General features: G+C 36.2%; 1 protein-coding gene and 1 pseudogene across 1 annotated transcript in view; both read right to left on the bottom strand.

The window, feature by feature from the left end:
* The window catches only part of GMDS (GDP-mannose 4,6-dehydratase), a 675,882-nt gene that overhangs the window by 141,452 nt on the left and 506,749 nt on the right, over positions 1–27,681 (bottom strand). Inside the window, exon 8 of the mRNA XM_054591986.1 lies at positions 21,862–21,980. Coding sequence (XP_054447961.1) covers positions 21,862–21,980 — 119 coding nt within the window. The remainder of the gene's footprint in view (positions 1–21,861; positions 21,981–27,681) is intronic.
* LOC129085552 (60S ribosomal protein L4-like) lies at positions 15,846–17,104 on the bottom strand (annotated as a pseudogene).

Below are 27,681 nucleotides of genomic sequence, written 5' to 3'. Positions count from 1 at the left end.
TGACATGATAGTGTACACAGAAAACCCCATAGACTCCACCAAAAAAACTACTCAACCTAATAAGCGAATTTGGCAAAAGAGTGGGATACAAAATCAATATTCAAAAATGAAAGGTATTTTTGTACAACAATAATGAAATATCAGAATCAGAAATCAAGAAAAAAAAAAAACAAACCCATGTGCTATAGCAAAAAGAAAAATAAAGTTCCTAGGAATAAACTTAACCAAGGAGGTAAAAGACCTATATCAGGAAACTACATAACACTGAAGAAAGACATTAAGGAAGATACAAATTAATGGAAGCAAACACCATGTTCATGGATTAGAAAAATTAACATCCAAATGTCCATACTACCCAAAGCAATTTATAGGTTTAACACAATCTCTTTTAAAATACTAAAGATGCATTTCACAGATATAGAGCAGACATTTCAAAAATTTATATGGAACCATAAAAAACCCCAAATAGCCACAGCTATTTTGAGAAAGAAGAACCAAGTAGGAGGAATCACAATACCTGACATCAAACTATATTACAAGGCCACTGTAATCAAAACGGTCTGTTACTGGCATAAGAACAGACACATAGATCAATGGAACAGAATAGAGAGCCCAGAAATAAACCCATGTCTCTATGTTCAATTAATATTTGACACAGGGGGCAGAAGCAAAAATTGGAGTAAAAATAGTCTCTTCAACAAATGGCGTTAGGAGATATGGACAGCTACATGCAAAAAAAATGAAACTTGACCACCAACTTATACCATACACAAAAATAAACTCAAGATGGATAAAAGACTTAAATATAAGTCACAACACCATAAAAGTCCTCGAGGAGAACATAGGCAAGAAACTCTCAGATATTCTACACAGCAATATTTTCACAGATATGTCCCCCAGAGCAAGGGACATAAAGGAAAGAATAAACAAATGGGACTTCATCAAAATAAGAAGCTTCTGCATGGCTAAAGAAAACAGCAAAATGAAAAGGGAACCAACCACAAGGGAAAATATATTTGCCAATGACATCTTAGACACGGGTTTGATCTCCAAAATGTATAATGAACTCACACGACTCCACTCCAGGAAAACAAACAATCCAATAAAAAGTGGACACAGGATCTGAACAGATACTTCTCCAAGGAGGACATATACAAGACCCAGAGACATATGAAAGGATGCTCAGTGTCACTAGCCATCAGAGAAATGGAAATTAAAACCACAATGAAATGTCACTTCACAATGATCAGAATGGCCATCATTAAGAAATCAACAAACAAGTGCTGGCGAGGTTGTGGAGAAAAGGGTACCTTAGTGCACTGTTGGTGGGAATGCAGACTGGTGCAGCCACTGGGGAAAACAGTTTGGAATTTCCTCAAAAAGCTAAAAATGGAACTGCCTTTTGACCCGGCCATTCCACTGCTGGTATTACACCCTAAGAATCCCAAAACACCAAATCAAAGGACCCTATGCCCCCCAATGTTCATAGCTGCACTCTGTACAATAGCCAAATGCTGGAAGCAACCTTAGTGCCCATAAGTAAATGAATGGTTCAAAAAACTATGGTACATTTACACAATGGAATCCAATGCAGCAGAAAGAAAGAGCTACTACCCTTCATGACAGCATGGGTGGAACTGGAGAGCATTATCATAAGTGTAATAAGCCAGACAGTGAAATACAAATACCATATGATCTCACCTATAAGTGGAACTTAATAAAAAAGAAAAAGAAACAAGCAAGAAAAGTATAACCAGGCACTCTGAATGAAAACACAAACCAACAGTAACTAGAGGGGAGGAGGAAGGGGAGTAAGAGGACAAGAAGGGGAAGGGTCAAGTCAAGGAACATGTATAAAGGACCTGTGGACAAAGACAAAGTAAGGAAGCATGGAGGGTGTGAGGTGGGGGGAGCTGGGGCAGGGGAAAGTGGTCTCCAGAAAACAGAGATAAATGTATTTGAACAATAAAAAAATATGCTCATAACAAAAATATATAAATACAAATCTTTTAAGAAAGCAGCGTGTTGGTTGGTTTCAAATATTTAGAGACAATATTTTTGTCATTGATTTCTAATTGAATGTCATTTCATTCAAAAAACATTCTTATAATTTTAATTCTTCAAAATTTATATAGACTCCTTTCATGGATTAGAATATATGGATCTAACCTGGTGAATGTTTCAAGAGCACTTGAATGTATATTATGCTGTTTGTAGTTAGAGTTGATATGTTCTGTAACTATCATTTAGGTCTACAGGGTTTACTAAGTTGTTCAAAACCTTTATATCCTAAAGATTTTCTTCCTTTTGTTATCTGTGACAGAGAGAAAAGTGTTGTAGCATCCAAATATAAAGTATACTTGTTTGTTTTTCTCCAGTTTCATCAGTATATTGAAATAACTATAACAGGGTTATATGTGTTTAAGATTATGTCTTCATGAATTGATCCATTTAGAAGTATAAAATAACTCTTTATTCCTTCTAATTAAATGAAATCTAATTTGTCTCATATAAATATAGTCACTCCATAGTTTTCATGTGTCAGTGTTTGCATGTTTTCTTTTTTTTCATCTTTTACTTTTATCCTAGCTATGTGTTTATATTTAAAGTGTGTTTCTTACAGGTAGCATATTGTTTTTTTAATCAAGTCCAACAATATCTCCCTTTTAATTAGAATATTTAGAGCATTCACAATGGATGTCATTTGTTTTCAATCTGTCTCATCTTTATTTGTTCCCATTCCCTCTTTTCCTGTTTTCTTTTAGATTGTGTATTTTTTAGTATTTCATTTTAATTCCACTCTTGGTTTACTTGATTTGCTTTGTTTTAGTAGTTTCTCTAAAGAGTAAAGTAGGTCCCTATAACTTATTGCAGTCTATCTTCAAATAATTTTATATAAATTCACATCTAGTATATGAACCCTACAAAAAATACAAGAGTGGGGCAAAAGTAAGTTTATAGTTGTGAGTATGTGAAACAGTTTATTCTTCTAGTATTATTTATTAATTATTATATTATTTTCCACACAAACAACTATAAACCTACTTTCTCCCCACCTGTATAATGATGAAATGCTTCCATCCTATCCCCATACATAGTGCTACTGTTGTCATACAATTTATTTATATATGTGTTAGAAACTTAACAATATATTGTTATTATTTTTACTTTGAACAGTTAATTATCTTTTAAAGAAATTTTAAAATGGGAAGAAAAACTTTTTTTATTTTTCCACATATTTACTATTTCTCTTGTTCTTCATTACTCTTTATAGATACAAGTGTCAAACTAGTATCATTCTTCTCTATTTAAATGTTTGCTGACAGTGAATAATCTCAGCCTTGGTCTGTATGAAAAATGTCTTTAATTCCAATTTTGTAATAGTTACCCTAAGCACAGAATTCTAGGTTGCAGGTTTCTTTCAGCAGTTTAGATATATTGCTCCATTGTCTTCTGCCTTGCACAGTTTTTGATAACAAAACATTGTTATAATTGTTCCTCTGTAAATAATTCCTCTTTTTTTTTCCTGGGTGCTTTTAAGATTTTCTCCTTAGCATTTATTTTTAGTAATTAGATTATGATGTAGCCTGGTGAGATATTCATTGTGTTTATACTACTTGGGACTTTCTAAGCCTCTTGAGATATGTGATTTTATTGTTTTCATTAAATTTGGGAAAATTTTGGCAATTGTTTCTTTTTTCTGTGCTCCTCCTTCTCTCTGGCCCTTTCTGCCCTAGAATTCCAATTAGACAAATGTTAGGTGTTTGGTATTGTCCCACAAGTAACTGTGGACTTCATCTTGGATGATTTCTGTGAGTTTGTCCACTAGTCTTTTCTTTTGCAGTACTGAATTTGCTTTCAGTGCCAAGAGTGGATTTTTAAATTTCAGACACAATATTTCATCTCTAGAAAATTCCCTTAGCTCTTTTTAAATGTTTTCCCTCTCTTCTCACTGTATTCATATATTCCTTAAAATACTTAATCATAATTATAACAACTATTTTAACATCCTTGTGTGCGCATAACATCATCTTTATTATTCCTCAGTTGGTTTTTATTGATTGGTTTTTCTCTTGGTTATAGATCACATTTTCTTGCTTCCTGAAACTTCTATTCACTTTTGATTGAATGTGAAACATTAAGAATTTTATGTTGTTGAGTCTAGATTTTACTGTCTTCTTTTGAAGAACATTAGCCTTTGTTATTTTGGAGGCTAAGCTATTTGTGTCCAGTGTGATTCCTCTGAAGTTTTTGTATTTAAACTTTGTTAGCCTGAGGCTAGAGTAGTCTTTACTCTAGGTATTTGTCCCATTACTGAGGCATAGCCCTTCTAGAATTTGTATTGCATTTTCTAAGAAATGAACAAGGACTCTCCATTATGCCTGGTTCAAACTCACATGCATCCGAGCTCTAAGAAACATTCTCCAGCTCCCAAGTAGTTCTTGGTCCAAGCTTATTGTATTTCTTCTTATACACCTACATCTTATAATTCAGTAAAGATTCAATGAGATCCTTATGCAGATTCCTGGAGGTTTTTTCTTTGTAGATCCCACCTTTCTGGAACTCTGCCCCATAACATCCAGGTTCCTCAGACTCTGAATTCTGATCTCTTCCTCCTCAACTCAGCAAAACAGTTGTTCTCTGCTTGGAATTCTTCTTCAATACTCCATGGTTAAGACTATGCCCCAGGAAGAAGAACAGGTTTATTGGAAGGCTCACCTCATTTGTTTCTTTTCTAACAGTAATCCACGTCCTACACTGCTTATTTTCTGATATTCAAAACAATGGTTTGATCTATTTTTCTCTAGTTTCCTAGTTTGTTTGTTTGTTTTTTTTAAGATAGGAGGTTTAATTATAGCTGTAAGTGGAAGCCTTTTCTTATAATTTAAAAATAAATGTTGGGAAACAGTTTGACAGTTCCTCAAAAAGTTAAACATACAATCCAGGAATTCCACCCTTAAGCATATACCCAAAAGAAGTGAAAGCAAGGACTCAGATATTTGTACATGCTTGTATACATAGTAGCATTATTCACAATAGCCAATAGTTTTGGAAACAAACCAAGTGTTCAACAACAGATGAATGGATAAACAGAATATAGTACACACACACACACACACACACACACACACACACACACAATGAAACATTACTCAGCCTTAACATCAAAGAAATGAAATGTTGATAAGTGTTACAATATAGATGAATTTTGAGGACTAGGTGAAATTTTAGGCTAGGTGAAATAAACCAAACAGAAAAGATAAATACTATATGATTCCACTTATATGAGGTATCTAGAATAGGCAAATTCATAGAGACAGACAGTAGAATCATGGTTGCCAGGGGTGGGGAGAAGGAAGAAATGATGAATTATTATTTAATAGGTACAGAATTTCAGTTGGGACATATTAAAAAGTTCTGGAAATGGATGGTGGTAACGGTTGCATAACATTACGAATGTACTTAGTGACAGTAAATTATATAATAAAAATGATTAAAATAAGGACTTCTAGTCAATGGCAGAGTTGGTAAATGTTGGGTTTGACTCCTCCAACAACTACATCAAAATTATGACTAAATTATAGAACGCCCTTGAGAACCATGTTAAGACTAGCTGAACAGAACTGCTATGACTAAGGAAATAAAGAAGAATCCATGCTGAGATTGGTAGGAGGGGTGGAAACACGAAACAGACTGATCTCATATCCACATGTGGTGGTTAAGAATTGGGAAACATATCTCAGCTGTGGAGCTTCCCCTGAGGAGTGAGCGGTCCCAGACCTACACTGGGTTCCCTAGCCCAGAACACTGGCATGGGTAATGGATGTGTTAACAATGTTTGGCTATGAAAATCAGCAGAGATTCATCTGGGTGAGACACAGGGCTGCTATACACCAACCTGTCCTCTTTAAGATCTGGAGCACAACTCGTTTGCTCAAAAATACTCACCTTAAGCTCTAGCAAAAGGATGGTAGCTCAAAAAGAACCAGGGACTTAGGGTAAGGAACTGAATTACTTGGTTTCAGGGCAAGAGCTGGACAGAAGTACTGGCAGGTGCCATTGTTCCTTTGAGGAGCTGTTTCCCCAGACAGTCTGCAGGCTCAGATGCCCAATCTGAGTTCCCATTAACCTGCTTCACATCACTTACCACATCCTGGTGACTTCCTGAGATGCCCCCCACAGCCAGGATCTGTTAAACACAGCAACTGGCCTTGGCCTACACTGTGGACTTTCCCAAAACCCTCAAAGGTCCACAGCCCTTAAAAAGAAGTAACTGGTCCCAGTGTGCCATGTACATTTTGCTAAGCAGTCCTAAACCCACACTAGTAGTAGCTGGGATTGGACTGAAGTACAGTCTCTATCAGGTGACTCCAAGCCTGCCACAGGCAGCTACAAACCACAGATCACTTTGCATCTCCTATGAGTGGTCCTGACCCAGGCACAGGCATGGTCTTCACTGGAGCAGATCTCAAGAGACCCAAGAAGCAACAAACCCAGTGGCCAGGTTCAGACCACACCAAAGCACCAACCAATTAGTCCCACAGACAACACAACCAAAGGGTGAATTTGGTAGGTAAGAGAGCCCCACAAAAGTGGATTCCACTCCAAGGTGTCATCCCCTGCACAAAAGCTCCTCTGCTGTAGACAGGCATATCCTCACAGTAGGTTAGTCAATCCAAACTACGTATCTATCAACAGCAATACAGGCTCAAGTAAAACAAGAAGGCACAACAACCCACACATGGGACACCCCTGGAGCACCTGGCTCAGGTGACCAGGAAGACTGTGTCACTGGACCCACAGAACACCTATTACATAAGGCTACTATGCAAAAACTAGAAGATGTAGTAGATCTATCTAATGCATAGAAACAAACACAGAGATGCAGCCAGAATGAGGAGGAAAAAAATGTCCCAAATGAAAGAACAAAACTTCAGAAACATAACGAAACAAAATGGAGGCAAGTAATCTATCTGATACAGAGTTCAAAATATTAGTTATGAGGATGCTCAATGAATTTAAGGGAAGAATAGATGATCTTTGTGAGGACTTCAACAAAAAGAGAGAAAAACTGTAAAAAAGAACCAGATGAAGAATACATTAAATCAAATCAACAGCAGATTAGTTAAAGCAGAGGACTCAATTAGCAATTTGAAAGATAAGGTAGAAGAAAACACAAAATCAGAAAAGAAAAAAGAAAAGAATTAAAAAATGAGAATAGCTTAACTCTGTGGAGCTCATGGCTGATCTGAGAGATACAAACAAACTGTTTTCTTAAATATTGTTACATATATTGGGTGCATAGATTCAAGTTCATGACTAGCTGCACATTTGTATTTGACTAATATTAAGCCATAAAGTTTAACCTGTCATTTTGGTTATAACACATGTTTTGTAAGGGTGAGTGAAATCTGATAGTAAATTTTATCTGAGAGATACTGTGAACTCCTAAGTCAGTTTTGGTGTAGTCACTTTTGTCACAAACTTTGAAGTCAGTGTTGTTTCTTCTTTTTTTTTTTTTTTTATTTTTAGCATTGTAGAGATGCTAAATGAATAGACAAAACTGAATTGAAAGTATTTTAGGCCTTTTATATCTAGCTGGTTTACATCACAGCAATTGGCTAAATTTGCAGGATTTATGGGCTACAGATGGTAGTGGGATTGAACTTCTTAGACTTATGATATCTCTATGGAGATTTAGAATTATTCATGATTGTATCAGGTTTGATGACAAACTTACCTGCTTAGGACCTCTGAAAGCAGATAAATTAGTGGCTGTGAGAGACATTTTCTCAGCATTTGTAGAATATTGAGAAGTATGTTACTCTAGAGGACAGGACGTAACAATAGACAAAATGTTACCTGGATTTAGGGGCAAATGTGGGCTTAGACAATATATTCTGTTCAAGCCCAATAAATATCGTATAAATTTTTTTGCTATGGTAAATTCAAAAGTGTTTTACACAGGGAATCTTGAAATATATGCCAGTAAGCAGCCCAAAGATCCTTATTGATTAGTAATAAACCAGAAGACATAATCAAGAGACTTGCCAGACCCCTTTCCTCATCAGGACATAATATTTGAGCAGATAACTGGTTAACTGATATAAATCTTACCTATAACTTGAAAAAGAAGCAACTTTCATATGCAGAACTGTTGTGTAAGAGTAAACCCTAACCACCCCTGAATTTCTGTCTTCTAAATACAGGCCAGAAATATCCAACTTATTTGCTTTTGGTGAAGACTGCACATTTGTATCTCATACCCAAAAAAGGGGAAAGATGTAATTTTAGTTTCAAGTATGCATTTCGATGACACTGTAAATTTAGATGCAGAAGCCTGACATAACAGGAGTTGACACTGTGGACCACATGATAGGCACACATAACGTGGTGAGGAACACCAGAAGATGGCCTATGGTTATATGCTACACAATTCTGAATATTGTAGGAATAAATGCTCAGACTGTTCACATGCTAAACATCAATGTGAAAATAAGGTGCAGAATATTTAGTAGAAATCTTGTAATGCAGTCAGTGTAAGAACAAATTAAAAGTCGTTCAGAAATCTCTACAGGTGTGCATAAGCCTTTACACCTGAAACTTCATCAGTTTCAAACACAAATTAAAGAAAATTCTAATGACAATATAGATACAGCTCCTTCGACATGCAGAAAAAGAAAAAGATGTGTTAGGTGCTATGCACCAAAATGAATCACTTATCAAAAAATGGTTACTAGTGTTGTGAAAAGTATTTATGCCTTAAAGATAGCAATATTATTTGCAATGACTGTTACAAGCATTTTGCAAAGCCAACTATGAAAGATTCTGAGTAATTAACGGTAAAGATTTTTTTGGTTCTATTTTTTAGCAATATCCATGTTTCTGTTATTTGAAAAGAAAATTTTTTATTCTTTATGTTTTTATATTTCTTTGTTTAATAATTTCTAGATGTAACTGAAAATAGATAAAAATCATGTGTTTTATTATCTAAATATAATGCAAATTTGCAGTGTTTTTCATTTTTTTCCCATTTCAGCACAAACTAGTAATTACTGTGTCTCTCAGATATACGCAACCTATGCTGTAACTTTTTTGACTGTGACCTCCACATGGTTAAAGGAAAATATCAACAATAACAACAGTCACATCATAGGGGTATTAGAAGAAGAAGAGAGAGAGGGAGCTATTGAGAACTCATTTGAAGAAATAGTAGCTGAAAACTTCTGTAACCAGGTGAAGGAAATAAACATACAACACTAGAAAGTGCAGAAAATTTCAAATAAGATGAACCCAAATAGGCCCACATAAGACATACCATAATTAAAATGCCAAAAGTTAAAGACAAAGAAAGAATCTTAAAAGCAGCAAGACAAAACTGTTATTTACCTACTCCAGTAAGACCCTCAGCTGGTTTATCAACAGAAATTTGCAGGCCAGAGGGATTGGTACAAAATGTTCAAATTGGCAAAAAGCAAGGACCTACAACCAAGACTACTAGGGAGGATCCACATGGCAGCAGAGTAGGTGGAAACTCCACTGAACTCCTAGGACCAGTGGAATTACAACTAAATTATAGAAAAATCATCCTGAAAAAGCAACTGAAGACTAGCTGGAGAGAAGCCTTATAATCAAGGACTCATAGAAGACACCAAATCACTATATCAAGACTGGTAGTAAGTGTGAAGGTGCAAGAGGGCTGGCTGGACACCCATGAGCAGTAGCTGAAGTTCCAGAGGGATATTTCAGCAGCTGAATGGATTCCTCCTGAGAAGTGTGGGGACTAAATCTTAAGCCTGGCTCCCTAGCCTAGAGCACTGGAACTGGGAAAGTTGTCCCATAACATCCGGTTGTGAGAAGCAACCAGGATGTTCCCCTGCCACAGAGAGATGGCTAGAGGTGCAGCCATTGTCTTAAAGTACCAACACACATAATTTCACTTGCAGCCATTTACTGGGGGCTCCAGGGCAGAAAGCTGTGTGATAACAGTCTGGAGGTGGTGGCTCTGAGCCTAGAGCTGAAGGGTCAGCTGCCAGGATCCCTGCAGTCATTCCTCATACTGCAGAAGCCATCTTTCTTAGGGAGAGCACTCCCCTCCATGTGGCATCAGTCTGGGAGGAGAAATAGCCCCCCTGCAGAATTCCCTCTTGTTCTACCCTGTAAAGCTTAAGCAATGCTGAGGAGAACAGCCACAGGCTCTTTCAGAGACTAAGCCTAACACAGGCAGCCTGTAGGAGGAGGCTAATCTCAGGGTGATTTAAGACATTAGCTACCTTGCCTTGGGCCCAGTGTTGGTAAATCACGCCTTGGTGAGCAGCTTGGTCCTTTCACCTGTGCCCAGCAAAGGGAACCACAAACTATGGATCACTAATACCTCCAAATGGGTTGCCCAGTGCCAGTCACAGGCATGTCTGACATAGGGCTGCCCCAGAGTCTTTGAAGAGCTAACTAATACATAGAAACAAACACAAAGGGACAGCCAAAATGAGAAGACAAAGAAACAGGCCCCCCAAAAAGAACAGGAAAATTCTACAGAAAAAAGAGCTAAATGAAATGAAGCAAGCAATTTATCAGATATAGAGTTCACAGTAATGATTATAAGGATGCTCAACAGTATGCAAAAAAGACATATAAATAATAAAAATGGACCAGTTAGAAATAAAGAATGCAACATCTGAAATCAATAGTACACTGGAAGGAATAAACAACAGGTTAGATGAAGCCACAGGCTGAAACAGTGATTTGGAAGGCAATGTAGAAAAAAAAAAAAAACCCAATCAGAGCAGCAAAAAGAAAAAAAATTAAAAAATGAAGACAGTTTAAGGGACCTTTGGGACAATATGAAGTGTAACAATATCTGCATCATAGGGATACCAGAAGCAGAAGAGAGAAGAAGGGATTAAGAAACTATTTAATAAAATAATGACCAAAAACTTCCCTAACCTACTGAAGAAAAAACACAAGTCTATGAAGTGCAGAGAGTCCCAAATAAGATAGACCCAAGAGGCCCACACCAAGGCACATTATAATTAAAATGGCAAAACTCGAAGACGAGGAGAGAATCTTAAAAGCTACAAGAGAAAAGCAGATAGTTACCTATAAGAGAGATCCCATAACACTGTCATTTGATTTCTCAACAGAAATATTTCAGGCCACAAGGGATTGGCATATAATATTCAAAGTGATGAAAAGAAAGCACCTACAACCAAGGCTACTTTACCCAGCAAGGTTATCATTTAAAATTGAAGAAAGCTTCCCTGACAAGAAAAGCTAAAGGAGTCTGTTACCACAAAAAGAGTATTACAACATATGTTAAAGGGGTTGCTTTAGAAAAAGAAAACAGAGGAACATATTTTAAGAACAAAATGTCAATAAATAAGTATCTATCCATAATCACTTTAGATGTAAAAGGCTTAAATGTTCCAATCAAAAGACACAGGGCTGCTAAATCAGGAAGAAAAATACCCCCACCTCAGGATGCAAGATACATAGTAAAATTAAGGGATGGAAAAGATATTTTATGCAAATGAAAAGAAAAAAACTTGTGTATCGATACTTATATCCAAATAGATTTTACAAACAGAGGGTATAAGAGACAAACAGAGGATATAAAAGACAAAGAAAGACACTAAATGATGACAAAGGGAGCAATTCCACAAGAGGATATAATCCTAGTAAACATTTATACAACCAACATAGGAGCATCTAAATATATAAAGTAAATCTTGATGGGTATTAAGGAAGAGACTAACAGAAATAAAGTTACAGTAGGGGATTTAAAGCCCCACTGACTTCAGTAGATAGAACTTACAGAAAGAAAATCAACAAGGAGATGGTAACTTTAAATGACACACTAGATCAAATGGATTTAATTGATATCTTCAGAGCATTTCATCCAAAAGCAGCGTGATATACATTCTTTTCAAGTGCACGTGGAATATTTTCTGGGATAGACCACATGTTATGACACAAAACAAGTCTCAATAACTTTAAGAAGACTGAAATCATACCAAGTATCTTTTCTGACCATACTGCTATGAAACTAGACATCAATCACAGGAAGAAAACTGAAAAAATATATAAATACATGTAAGCGATATAATATGTTATTAAACAATGAATGGGTTAACAAATGAGATCAAGAAAGAAAGCAAAAGATACCATGACACAAACAAAAATAAGAACACAACAACCAAAAATCTTTGGGACACGGGGAAAGCAGTTCTCAGTGGGGAATTTATAGCATTAAGGCATATCTCAAATAAACAAGAAAAGGTTTAAATAAATTAACTTTACAATTAATGGAGCTAGAAAATGAACATTAAAGAAAGCCCACAGTGAATAGAAAAAAGGAAATAATAAATATCAGAGCAGAAATAAATGAAATACAGTCTACAAAAACAATACAAAAGATCAATGAATACAAGAGCTGGTTCTTTGAAAAGATAAACAAGATTGACAAACCTTTAACCAGACTCATCACGATAAAAAGAGAGAGAGGACCCAAGTAAATAGAATCAGAAATGAAAGAAAAAAAGTAACAACTGATGACAAAGAAACACAAAGGATTATAAGAAAATATTATGAACAACTATATGCCACCTAATTGGACATCCTGGACAAAATGGATAAATTCATAGAAACATATAATTTTCCCAAACTAAATCAGAAAGAACCAGAAATCCGAATAGACAGATTACAACTAGTAAAATTGATGGAGTACTCTAAAAAACCTCCCAGTGAACAAAATTCAAACATTCCAAGAAGAACCAACACCTCTCTTTCTGAAACTATTCAAAAAAATTGCAGAGGGAATACTCCCATGCTCATTTTATGAAGCTAGTATTATGCTAATTCAAAACACTGCAAAAAAAGAAAACTGTAAGCCAATATCCCTGATGCACACAGATGCTATAATCTTCAACAAAATATTGGCAAACAAAATACAGCAATACACCAAAAGGGATCATATACCATAAAAATGTATTTAAAAAGTAAATAAATTAATTTAAAAAAATTAAAAAAAACAAAAAAAAACAAGTGGGATTTATTCTGGGCATGCAAAGTTGGTACAATATTTGCAAAACAATAATCATGATATACCACATTAACAAAAGGAAGGATAAAAATGACACAATCATATCCATAGATGCAGAGAAAGCTTTTGATAAAATCCAGAACCCATTTATGATAAAAATTCTCAGCAAAGTGGGAATAGAGGGAACATACCTAATGCACTAAAGGCCATATATGACAAACTTAGTACCAGCATCATGGGCAAAAACTACAAGCATTCCCTTAAGATCAGGAACAAGACAAAGGTGTTCATTTTCACCACCTGTATTCAACATAGTACTGCAAATCCTAGCCATAGCAATCAGACAAGAAGAAATAAAAGGCATCCACATTGAAAAGAAAGAAGTAAAACTGTCATTATTTGCAGATGACATGATACTGTACATAGTTAACCATAAAGATTCCACTAACTACTAGAACTGATAAATGAACTCAGTAATGTAGCAGGATACAAAATTAATATCCAAAAATCAGTTGCATTTTTATATGCCAATAATGAACTATCAGAAAGGGAAATTAATAAAACAATCCCATTCACAATTTCTTCAAAAGGAATAAAATATATAACCAAGGATGTAAATGACCTGTACTGAGACAGTTAAGGAACTGAGGACCAAACTGAAGATGATACAAATAAGTGGAAGTATACACTGTGTTAATGGATTGGAAGAATTAACATCATTAGAATGTCCATACTACTCAAAGCAATCTATATATTCAATGCAATTTCTATCAAAATACTAATGGTTTATTTCACAGAATTAGAAAAAAAAAATTCCAAGACTTTATTTGGAATCACAAAAGAACCCGAATAGCAACAGTTATGTATAGAAAGAAAAACAAAGTTGGAGAACTCATGCTGTTAAATATCAAACTATAAGGCCATTGTCATTAAAACACCATGGTACTGGCATAAAAACAGACATAAAACAATGGAAGAGAATAGGGAGGCCACAATAAAATCCACACCTTGATAGTCAATTAATATTTGACAGAGAAAGTAAAAAGACACAATGGACTAAAGATAATTTATTTGATAAATTGTGTTGGGGAACTGGGACAGATACATCAGAAAAATGAAAGTAGATCACCTTCTTAAACCACACACAAGAATAAATTAAAAATAGATTATTGACTTAAATGTTAGACATCGAAACCATAAATATCCTACAAGAAAATATAGGCAGTAAAATCTCAGACATTGCTTGTAGCAATATTATTTCTGATATATCTCTTGAGGCAAGGGAAACAATAGAAATGGGATTATATGAGACTAAAAAGTTTCTGCACAGCAAAGGGAACCACCAACAAAATGAAAAGACAACTCATTGAATGAGAGAACATATTTGCTGATAACACCTGGTAAGAGGTTAATATCCAAAATTTATTAAAAAATAATGTATAAAACTCAATACCACAAAAAAAAAACAAATAAAAAATGGGCAAAGAATAGACACCTCTCCAAAGGGGACGACAGATGGCCCAACAGAAATATGAAAAGATGCTCAATATCACCAATCATCAGACAAATGCAAATTAAAACCTCAGTGAGATATCACCTCACACCTGCCAGATGGCTTTCATCAATAAACCAACAAAAAAACAAATGCTGGAGAACGATGTAGAGAAAGGGGAACCCCAGAGCACTGTTGGTGGAAATGCAAATTGCATACTGTAAAACAGTATGGAGTTACCTCAAAAAATTAAAAATGAAACTGCCTTATGAACTAGCAATTCCTCTTCTTGGGAATTTATCCAAAGGCACCAAAACAAAAACAAAAACAACTAACTAATTCAAAAGAATATATGTGCCACCATGTTCATTGCAGCATTATTTACAATCAACAAGATTTGGAAGCAGCCCAGTGTCTATTAGTAAGTGAGTGGATAAAACAGCTATGGTACATATACGCAATGGAATATTCCTTGGCCATAAAAAAGAAAATTTTACCCTTTGAGACTGCACGGATGGACCTGGAGAACATTTTGCTAACTGAAATAAGCCAGTCCTAAAAAGACAAATACCATATGATTTCATTCATATGGGAAATCTGATGAGCAAACTAAACTAATAAGCAAAATAGAGACAGACTCATAAATAGCAGACTGACACAGATAACAGTGTGGTGATTACAGGGAAGAGGGGAGTGGGTTGAGGTGGGGGAGGGTATTGAAGAGATAATTGATATGGAAAAAATATACCACAAAAAGGGAACAATAATAACATAAAAAGACTACTCTACCCAGTAAGACTGTCATTTTGAATTGATAGAGTGATAAAGAGGTTCCCAGACAAGAAAAAGTTATTTGAGTTCATCGTATTCAACCCAGCATTACGAGAAATGTTAAAGGTCTTCTTTAAGATGAAGAAAGATAAAAAATATAAATAATAAAGTGGCAATAACTATATACCTGTCAATAATCACTTTAAATATAAGTGGATTAAGTTATGGAAAGACATAGAATGACTGAATGAATGAGAATACAAGATTCATGCATATACTGCCTACAAGACACTCACTTTAGATTGAAAGATACACATAGAAAGAAAAGAGACGAAAAAAGAGTATTTCATGCAAATGGAGAGGAAAGAAAGAAAGCTGGCATAGCAATACTTGTATTTGACAGAATAGACTTTAAAACAAAGTTTATAACCGGACACAAAGAACAACATTTCTTTTTTCTTTTTTCTTTTGCCATTGACACATTTTTATTCAAAATCAGCTGTCCATAGCAATTTAACCTTTATGGAATAAACAAATTTAAGTTTATGCCATAGGCTTCTTTTCTTCTGTGTTAGGTTTCTTTCTGCAGGTTTCTTCTCAGCTGCTGGGTTCTTGTTAACTGCTACCCTTTTTCCCACCAAAGGCTTATTCTGCTTCGTAGCACCAACGCCTTCTTCCCTTTCTTTCCTGCCACACATTTCTTCCCTAGAACCAACCCCTTTCTCATCTGATGTGTCCTCTGGTGCTGCTTCTGCTTTACCCACCTGGAGCTTGTAGTCCTGGCCTGGTGAAGATTGGTATTCTGGTGCATGGTCTTTGCATACAGGTTTAGCTTCAACATGATTCTCAGGTTTTTCGGTGTATTCTTCAGGACTCTGCAATGAATCTTCTTGTGTAGTGCTCAGAAGGTTCTTTGGATCTCAGAGTTTTTCAAGATTCTGCTAAGATCTGTACTGAGCAACTTGTGCATGGAAAGATTGTAGTTACTCTGGAGGGAGGCAGTTTTATACCAAATGCCGTACAGGTCATCTAACTTGTGGAAAGCTCTTTCAGTACAAATGCAGAAATGGCCCCTATGCCCACCAGAAACAAGTCTCAAAATGTTCAGTTTGATTACATTAGGCAGAGTAATTCCAGGGATGTTTCTGAAGGCTTTGATAATACCACTGCCCTAATTCTAGATGATGCAAGGTCCCATGCACTGGATATGATGATGGGTTCTAATGTTGCCCTTGCCAGCTATTACTTGCTGAGAGGCATACACTCTTTTGATATCATTCCAGGCCTTAAGTTTCTTAAAAAGCAAAACAACCTCCTTGATTTTCTTGTAGCTTTCAACTTTATCTTCAACCACCAAAGGAATTTCAGAAACTTCCTCAATGTGAAGACCTTTAGACATGACCAGTGCTGGGCAGAGTAGACGGCATATTGCTTCCATGTTCTGTTCACTCTGCATTGCCAATGGTGTCAGGTTTTGGTTGGTGCAAACATGTGGCCCCCACGACACACATTTCCAAAAGCACCCTGGTTAGACTGATGAGTTCCATCATCTTGAACTCCTGAATTCTTGGGAATTTGAGCCAGAGCTCTGCCAGCAGCTCAAGAATAAGCACTGGTTTTATGATCTGACAATTCACTGACAGCATAGGGCTGTCTATATTTTTTTTGCGCAAGATGGTGTGAACAAAGTTAATAATATCTGTTTGAATGGGAACCTTGAATAGAACTGGTAAAGTGACATTTTTGCAAGATGATTCCCATTTTTTGGAGTATATTGATATCCATGGATGATCACACACCATGTTGTGGATGGGAGAGGGACACACTCCTCTCAACCCGGTGGTTCCCACAGGAAAAGCAAAGGAGGCCATTTCTTAGTGATAAAGGCAACTATCCAAAAAGAGGATATAACCCTTGTAAACATTAATGCATCCAATGTAGCAGTATGTAAATATACACATAAAGGAAACATTGGAGAACATAAAGGGGGAGATCCACAGTAATACAGTAATAGTAAGGGACTTTAACAACCCATTGATATCTAGACAGAAAATCAATAAGAAAACAGGGGCCTTAAGTGACATATTAGACAAGATAGACTTAATTGACATTTGTAGGACATTTCACCCCAAAGCAGGAAAATATACATTCTTTTAAAGTGCACATTGAACATTTTCCAGAATAGACCACATGTAGTGCCACAAAACAAGTCTCAGTGAATTTAAGAAGACTGAAGTCATATAAAGCATCTTCTCCAAACTCAATGATATGATACTAAAAATCAATTACAATAACAAAACTAAAAAACACACAAACACAAAAAGCTAAGCAACATGTAATTCAACAATGAATGAGTTAACAATGAGATCAAGGAAAAAATCAAAAGATACCTTGAGAGGAGTGAAAAGTAGAAGACAGAATCCAAAATCTATCTCCAAAGGTGTTCGAAAAGGGAAATTTATAGCAACACAGGCCTATGCAAAGAAATAAGAAAATTCTAAAGTAAATAATCTAGCTTTACACTTAAAAAATCAATAAAAAAGAACAAAGCTCAGAGTGAGTAGACGGGACAAAATACTAAAGATCAGAGCAGAAAGAAACAAAATAGATCTAAAAAATGCAAAAGATCAATGAAACAAACAGCTGGTTCTTTGAAAAGATGAGTAACATTGTCTCATCAAGAAATAGAGAGGGCACAAATAAATAAAATCAGAAGTGAAAGAGCAAAAGTGACATCTGATACCACAGAAATACAAAATGATAAGAAAACACTATGAATAATATATATATGCCAACAAACTGAAGAACATGGAAGAAATAGGTAAGTTTGCCCTGGCTGGTGTGCTCAATGGACTGAGTGCTGGCTTATGAACCAAAAGGTTGCCAGATGGATTACCATTTGGGACACATGACTGGGTTGTGGGTCAGGTTCCCAGTTGGGGACATGCAGGAGGCAAACAAGCGATTTTTCTCACACACATCGATGTTTCTCTCCCTCTTTGCCTCCCTCCCTTTCCCTCTCTCTAAAAATAAAGAAATAAAATCTTTATTAAAAAAAGAAATAAACTCCTAGAAACATACAATCTTCTATAACAGAATAAAGAAGAAAGAAAATATGAGCAAGCCAACAATTGTTAATACTAATGAAATCAAATCAGTAATTGAAAATCTCTCAACAAACAAAAGTCCTGGGCCAGATGGCTTCACAGGTGAATTTCACCAAACTTTCAAAGATTACCCTGCTCAAACCAGTTCTAAAGGTAATATATGACAAAGTCACAACTAACTTGATACTCAATGGTGCATCATGTCCTGATCTTCGTTAACACCAGGAACAAGACAAACGATGTCCACTTTCACCACTTTTATACAAATATAGTATTGTTAGTTCTTGCTACATCATTTAGAAAAGACAAATAAAGAAATCAAAACTGGAAAAGAAGTAAATCTGACATTGTCTGCAGATATCATGATGCTGCATATTGACAACCCTAGAGACTCCACCAAAAATATACTAGAATTAATAAATGAACTAAGTAATGTAGCAGGATACAAATTCAATATACAGAAATTGGTTGTGTTTTTATATACCAATGATGAACTATCAGAAAGATAAAGAAACAATCCATTTACAATTGCATTAAAAAATATCTATGAATGAATTTAACAAAGGAGGTAAATGACTTGTAGTCGGAAAACTGTAAGACACTGAAGAATGAAACTGAAGGAGATACAAATAATTGAAGAATATATTGTGCTCATGGATAGAAAGGATTATTGTTAAAATGGTCAGATTACCCAAAGCAATCTACAGATTCAATGAAATCCCTATCAAAATACCAATAGGATTTTCAACAGAGCTAGAACAAATAATCCTAATATTCATAGGGAGCCACAAAGGACCATGCATACCCACCATGAATATCCAAAGCAATCTTGAGAAAGAAGAAAAATGTTAGAGGTATCAAGCTACCTGATATCAAACTATACTATAAGGCTATAGTAATCAAAACAGTATGACATTGGCATAAAACAGACACGTAGATGAATAGAACAGAATAGACAGCAGAGAAATAAACCCACACCTATATGGTCAATTAATCTACAATAAAGGAGGTAAATGGGGTAAGGACAGCCTATTCAATAAATGGTACTGGGAAAACCGGGCAGACGCATGTGATACAAAAAGACTGGGTCAATTTCTTACATCATATTTAAGAATAAACTCACAATGGATTAAAGTCTTAAATAAAAGACCCAAAACATAGTCAATAAACTCTTTGACATTGCTCTTAACAATATTTTTTGGTTATCTCTCCTCGGGCAAGAGAAGCAAAAACAAAACAAAACAAAACAAACAAAAAACAGGAACAACAAAAAACAACAAAAAAAATGGGACTACATCAAATTAAAAAGTTTTTGCACAAGGAAGGAAACCATCAACAAAACAAAAAGGTAACCTACTGAATGGAAAAATATATTCACCAAAAATACATCTGATAAGAAATTAATATCCAAAATATATAAACACATACAACTTAACACCAAAAAACCCAAACAACCTTATTAAAAATTGGGCAGAGAACCCAAATAGACACTTCTCCAAAGAGGACATACAAATGGCCAATAGACATATGAAAAGATGCTCACCATCACTAATCATCAGAGACATGCAAATTATATAAAACCACAATGAGATATCACCTTGCACTGGTCAGAATAGCCATTATCAATAAACTGACAAACAGTAGGTGTTGGTGAGGATGTAGAGGAAAGGGAATCTTTGTACACTGTTGGTTGGATTGCAAATTGGTGTAGCCTATGTGGAAATAGCATAAAGGTTCCTCAAAAATTAATGATAGAATTAACATATGACCCAAAAATTCCATTTCTGGGTATTTATTCAAACAGAACTAAAACATTAATTTGAAAAGATATATGCATTCCTATGTTTAGTGCAGTATTTTTTTACTTTATTTTGTGGTTTTTTATTGCCATTCAATTACAGTTGTCTCCATTCCCCATCCACCCCACACCTTCCACTTTCAGTCTTCCTGTTGTCTTTGTCCACAGATCCTTTATACATGTTCCTTAACTTGACCCTTCCTCTTTTCACTGCAGTATTATTTAAAATAGTCAAAATGTAGAAGCAACGTAAGTGCCCATTAATATATGATTGGATAAAGAAGTGGTGCATATATATACTAGATTATTAGTGAGCTATAAAAAAGAAATCTTACCATTTGTGACAACATGGATGGACCTAGACATATTATGCTAAGTGAAAAAAGTCACACAGAGAAGGACAAATATCATATGAGTTCACTTATATGTGAAATCTAAAAACCAAAATAAACAAATAAAGAAAACAAACAATCTCATAGATACACACAACGAAATGATGGTTGCCAGATGGGAGGAGCTTTGGGGAATGGGTGAAAAAGATGAAGGGATTAAGAAGTACAATTGTTAGTTATGAAAACAGTCATGGAGATGTAAAGTCCAACATAGGGAATGTAGTCAATAACATTGGAATAACAATATATTGTGTCAAGTATGGACTGGACTTATTGGGGAGTCACTACATAAGTTATTGAAATGTCTAATTACTATGTTGTACATGTGAAACTAATATAATACTGAATTTCAAGTATAATTAAAAATAAATAAGTTATTAAAAATAAAATTAAAATGTTTAGAAAGGTAAATTTTGTTACATATTTATTTTACCAAGGTAACAAAAAATGGCCAAAAAACAATCTTCTAATCGTCCATGTATAGTGAATGATTTCCCACAAATCTTTCCAATATTCCAATAAAAATCTGCCTTTAAAATGTGCTAATGCTACAAGTGAATGTAGTGCATGAGTATCAACTAAATCATTTTCATATATAGTATAGCATTCACTCAACTGGACAAAATGAAATCAGATCTGACAATTTAGACAGCAGCAATTTATCATGGTGAATTTCCCCAACTGTAATTTTTGTATTTAGTTCATGTGAGAAAATGTCATTGTTTATAGGAAATACACACAAAATTCCCAGTTCTTGGGGTATCAGGCTAGGAACCAACTCTCAAAGTTTCAGAGAAAAGAAGACTGGAATTTATTTAAAACTCCTCTGTTAGTTTTTAATGGTTTCAAATTTTAAAATATAAAATGAAAGAATTAAAAAGAGATGGTGTAATGTTATCATATTTACTGGTAAGAGCACAATTAACTACAGCAATATCAAAGTACACCATATATAAATCATAATAAAAAACTGTAAATTAAAAACCTTTCAAAAAGGAAACATTTTAAAAATTAAAAAAGAAAGAAGAAATTTAAAAAAAAAAAGACTGTTTAGATGGTGACAAATATTTCACATAAAATGTAACTGGGGTTGGATGCAGTGAAGAACAAGGTCCCTGATGTACACTGTAACTCCCTACATTGCTTTACAATAGATAAAAAACAGAAAAAAGAGAAAACCAAGGCAGAATAACAAGCGCCTATACAAACATGACAGCAAATGTCTGGTGAATGACCAGAAATCAGCTCTTAGTTATACTTACACAATGGTTTTTCCAATGTGCAAAAATGACTTCTCTACAAATTCCCGGACACTGTGGACTTCTCCAGTAGCTATGACAAAATCCTCTGGCTCCTCATTCTGCAACATCAGCCACATAGCCTTAAGAGAGACAGGCAAATCCAAGTTAAAGTTGCAGCCAGCTGCCACTTGGGAAATGCAATGTTATCAAATGCACTAATTGGGTACGGACATTGTTAAAAGCTAAACTGAAGCATAGTAAAATTCCTTTAAAAAGAGTTTATTTGCTCATACCTTTATTTGAATAGAGTAGTGCTAAACCAAAGGTGGTTAGGAATGGTCCATCAGTTAAGAGCTAGGTGCAAGGTTTTCATAGAGTAGACAATGAAATAAAGCAAAGCAGAGAAATTATTTGATTGGTTATAGTTCATGCAGTTGCCGTATTTGGGAAAGCCAAATTAGCTGTTTGTGATTGGTTGTTCTTAAGTTTCATTTTCTTAGATTCAAGTGAAATGGCTTAGGTTTGGCTAGCTTGTGTGGGCTACCATGGCATTAGAGTCACTTACACTAGAGTCCAGCAGTCCCCATGTTTAAATACTTTAAACATGTACAGCTAGAAAATAACCATGAACTTAATACAATATTCTCACCACTACAGTAGTGGTTCTCAAACTTTAATGTATATTAAAATCATGTGGGGAATCAACTCAGTATAGATGCTTAGGCCACAACCACAGAAGTGGACTTAGTAGAGAATATGCTTTAGACATCTTTATCTTTAACATCCCAAGTGACTGTTATGCAGCAGTTCCTTGGACTACAATTTAGAGGAACAAGATATTGAAGAGTACATGCGGCAAATAACTTTTCTATAGTACATTTATGAAAAGAAGAGTGTAAAAAACATTGTCTAATTTACCTTCATATCATGGATGGAAAGGAAGGAAAAATCTTTTAAAGACAGATGTTTGTCCCCAAAACAGAACAAAATTTCTGAATGATCAAGTGAAAAATGTACCAATGTGGTGACATCAAAAAGAAAAATAATCAAGAATTATTAATGGACTTCCAGTCAAGATGGCACCTTAGGTAGACATGACACTTGCATCCTCACATAACCATGTCAAAATTACAACTAAAATACAGAACAACTGTCATTCCGAACCACCTGAAACCTAGCTGAATGAAAGTCCTACAACTAAGGATTTCAAGGAGAAGCCACACTGAGACTGGTAGGAGGGGTGGTGATGTGGAACGGGCTGGTCCCACACCCATGCGGCAGATAAATATCAGGAGGGCTATCTTGGCTGCAGAGATCCCCCCTGAGGAGCAGGGGATTCCAGGCCCACACCTGTCCCCCAAGCCCAGGGTGCCTGTGCTAGGAAGAGAAATCCCCATAACTTCTGGCTATAAAAACCAGCAGGGATTGAGATCAAAAGAGATGGGGGACTTCTGTAGTCCCAGGCAATTCCTCTTAAAGGGCCCACATACAGACTTACTTTGACTCACTCCCTCTGACCTCCAGAGCTCGGGAGAAGCTTGAAGGGCACCAGGGATAAAGGGGAAGAACTGAATAATCTGGCATCAGGGCAAGTGCTGGGGGGCAGCTTTCTCCCAGACAAAAGTGCTGGTAGAGGCTATTGCTCCTTTGATGAGCCCTCTTCCCAACAGAGCCAGCAGGCAGGTGCAATATCTGAGTCTCCATGACTTGGTCCACACTGTGTGCCCCACTCTGGTGATTCTCTGGTGAGGCCCAGTCGCACTAAATTAGTGGGCCTACCCAAGCAGTTTCCAGTCTATGGCCATACCACCCTGAATGCACCCCATCTCGTCTGATCTTGGAAGCTAAGCAAGGTCGGGCCTGGTCAGTACTTGGATGGGAGACCCAGGCAGTTTCCAGTGGCTTTTCCATATGAACGGCCTGTCTTGGTTTATGTTTCAGACCTCTAAAATCTCTCAAAAAGCAGCCTCTGGCCTTAGGCTGCTCCATATCTCTCACTAATTGGTCCCAGATACAGCACTAGCAGCACGCCATGGTTCGCAGCTTGGCCTCTCCTGGGCACCTCCAAGCCCAGCAGAAATAGCAGCCATCTGCAGATTGCTTTGTAGATCAAGCCAGGTGGCCCTGGGAAGAACACAGGTGGTGGCTGACCTTGGCAGGAACCTCCAGGGGGGCCTCAGAGTCAGTGCACCTGATGGATAGCTTCATACTACTACCACCCAACCATTCAACCACCTCCACAGCAACATACTCAAGGGGGTGGATTCGGCAGGCACAGGAGCCTGGCTGAGTTAAGCCCTGCTCTGGGGGATGGGCCCCTGTGCAATAAATCTTCCACAGTGGTTGGTGGTCACAGCCAGTCCTTACAGTTGATCAGCCTGGCAGAAAATCCCTCCCAATGATATGCTAACAGCAATCAAGGCTCAACTACAACCCGAGGGTGTACACAGCCCACATGGGGGTGAGGCACACCTGGAGTACCCATCTTGAGTGACTGGGGAGTCTATGATACTGGACCCTACAGGGCACCTACTACATTAGGCCACTCTACCAAGCCCAGAAGATATAGCAGTTCTACCTAATACATAGAAACAAACACAGGGAGGCTGCCAAATTCAGGAGATCAAATAAACACATCGCAAATGAAAGAACAGAGTAAAACTCCCGAAAAACAACTAAGCAAAATGGAGACAAGCAATCTACTAGACCTGGAATTCAAAACACTGGTTATAATCATGCTTGGTGAACTTTGGGGAGGGGTGGTTGAACTTAGAACTTCAACAGCATAAATAAGGACATGGAATCCATAAAAAAAAAAAGGACATGGGAGCCATAAGCCAATCATAAATGAAGGATACACTAACTGAAATGAAGAATAATTTAGGGGTATCAACAGCAGAATAGAAAAAGTCGAGACTCAAATCAGCAACCTGAAATATAAGGGAGCAAAAAGCACCCCCATCAAAACAGCAAAAAGAAAAAGGAATACAAACAATATAGTGTAAGGAGCCTCTGGGACAACTTCAAGCACACCAACACTTGCATCATGGTGGTGCTGGAGAAGTGAGAGAGCAAGAAATTGAAACCCTATTTGAAAAAATGACAGAAAACTTCCCTAACCTAGTGAAGAAAATAGACATATAGAAAGCACAGAGTCTCAAACAAGATGAACCCAAAGAAGCTCACACCAAGATACAGCAAAATTAAAATACAAAAGGTTAAAAACAAAGACAAAATCTTTACCCTGTGGAGGTTGCAGTCAAAAAAATTACAGTGTAGGTCATGTGTATCCAAGAAATATGCTGATTACTAGTATGTGCTGAAATGTGAAACAAATTAAAACACTGCAAATTTGCATTTATTTATATAACAAAATGGATGATTTTTATTTTCAGGTACAATCTAGAAATTACTAAACAAAAATATAAAAACATAAAGAATAAAATTTTTCTTTTCAAATAATGGGAACACGGATATTGTTAAAAAACAGAACCAAAAAAATGTCTTTAACACTAATTAATCAGAATCTTCAATAGGTGGTTTTGTAAAATGTTTGTAACTGCCATTGTAAACAATATTGTTATGCTCAAGGCATTAATACTTTTCCCAACACTTGCAAAAATATTTTAATAAGTGACTCACTTTGGATGCATAGCACCTAACATGTTTTGATTTTTTTCCTTTCCAAAAAAATACTCTCCATTTATGTCTAATTCATCTTCACTTTCTTCACTAAAAATATTTTGCTCGGTATAGGGCTCTTCTGAACAAACTTCCATATAATGTTCATTTACTAAATCACGTTCATTGTCATACTTGACTCTATCATTGTCATCATCAGACTTGAGTAGCATTCAGTGAAGTTCTTCAACATCCCTTGGATTATCAAATTGATATATGTATTTTTCCAGCCATTTTCCATGGTAAATGAGAAAAAAAATCCCATAACACTGACTTCGCAGCTCATAAAAAAAAAATCCTAACCACACCAACACTGACTTCAGAGTTTGTGGTATCTCTGAGATACAAATTACTATTGAATATCACACACCCTGATGAAACACTGTTATAACCAAACTGGCTTAACCATTATGACTTAACATTCGTGACGTACAAACATACAGCTAGTCATGACCTTGAACCTATGCACCCAATATATATAACAATATTTAAGAAAAAAGTTAGTTTGTATCTCTCAGATCAGCCATGACCTCCACAGGGTTTAAGCAGAAAGAGAAAAGCAGCTAGTTACCTACAATGGAGCTCCCATAAGACTGTCAGCTGATTTCTCACAGAAACTTTTCAGGCCAGAAGGGACTTGCAAGAAATACTCAAAATGATGAAAAAGAATGACCAACAACCAAAATTATTGCACCCAGCAAAGCTATCATCTAGAATTAAAAGACAGATAAAGAGCTTTCCAGATAAGAAAAAGCTGAGTTCATCATTACCAAACCAGTACTTTATAAAAATGTTAAAGGGTCTTCTTTAAGAAGAAGAAGAGGAAGAAGATAATAAATATGAATAATAAAATGGCAATACATACATACATATATATCTAGAAATGAATCTAAGAAAACAAAACAAACAAAAAAAGCAGAACAGAAACAGACTCATAGATACAGAGAACATTTTGATGGTTGGGGAGATGGGTAAAAAAGATGAAGAGGATAAAGAAGTACAAATTGATTGTTACATAATAGCCATAGGGATGTAAAGTACAGCGTAGGGAATATAGTCAAGAATATTCTAATAACTGCATATGGTCAGATGGGTATAGATGTATTGAGATGATCATTTAGTAAGTTATATGTTATTACTGGGGTGCACCTCCAAACTAATATAATATTCTATGTCAACTGTAATGAAAAAAAGAGATTAAAAAAGCCCCAAGGGAAAATTTTTTTAATCCACTATTCATTTACTGAGACTATTTATATATATTTATTTTTATTTTTTTAATCCTCCTCCAAGGATATGCTTACTGATTTTAGAGAGAGAGGAAGAGCTGGGGGAGGGGAGGGAGAGAGAGAGAGAGAAATATCAATCAGTTGCCATCCATATCACCCTGACTGGGGATCAAACCTGCAACTTAGTCATGTGCCCTGACCGGGAATTGAACCCACAACATTTTGTTGTACAGCAGTGATCCCCAACTCTGGACCACAGACTGGTACCAGTCCATGGCCTATTAGGAACTGGGCCGCACAGCAAGAGGTGAGCAGTGGGCAAGCTAGCAAAGCTTCATCTGTATTTGCAGCCCATCTCTCTCATTACCTCCTGAGCTCCACCTCTTGTCAGGTCATCAGATAAGCAGTGGCATTAGATTCTCATAGGAATGCAAATCCTACCCTGAACTGCTCATGCGAGGGACCTAGGTTGCGTGCCCCTTATGAGAATCTAATGCCTGATGATGTGAGGTGGAGCTGATGTGGTGATGCTGGCACTGGGGAGCAGCTGCAAATACAGATTATCATTAGCAGAGAGGTTTGACTGCATGGAGATCATAATAAATAAATTGTTTACAGACTCATACCAAAACCCTGTCATTGAGTGGCAAGTGACAATAAAACTGCATCTGGTGGCAGGCTGTATGTCAGAATCCGACACTTATTTTAGTATGCATGTGACCCACCCATTATTTTATTTACCACTTCCACCTGTGTCTCTTTCCTGCACTGTGCACTCGTCACAGTCACAGTTTTGGTAAGTCCACATGCTAACCCTAGCTCATTAATGTGGTGAGTTGTATAATTATTTCATTATATACTACAATGTAATAATAATAGAAAAAGAGTGCACAGTAAATGTAATGTGATTGAATCATCCTGAAACCATCCT

This window comes from Pteronotus mesoamericanus, unplaced genomic scaffold (assembly GCF_021234165.1).
Source record: "Pteronotus mesoamericanus isolate MK-2021 breed Mesoamerican mustached bat unplaced genomic scaffold, CSHL_Meso_final scaffold_31, whole genome shotgun sequence".
Lineage (NCBI taxonomy): Eukaryota > Metazoa > Chordata > Mammalia > Chiroptera > Mormoopidae > Pteronotus > Pteronotus mesoamericanus.
Note: the sequence above shows the minus strand (reverse complement) of the source record. Positions and strands in the feature narration are given on the sequence as shown.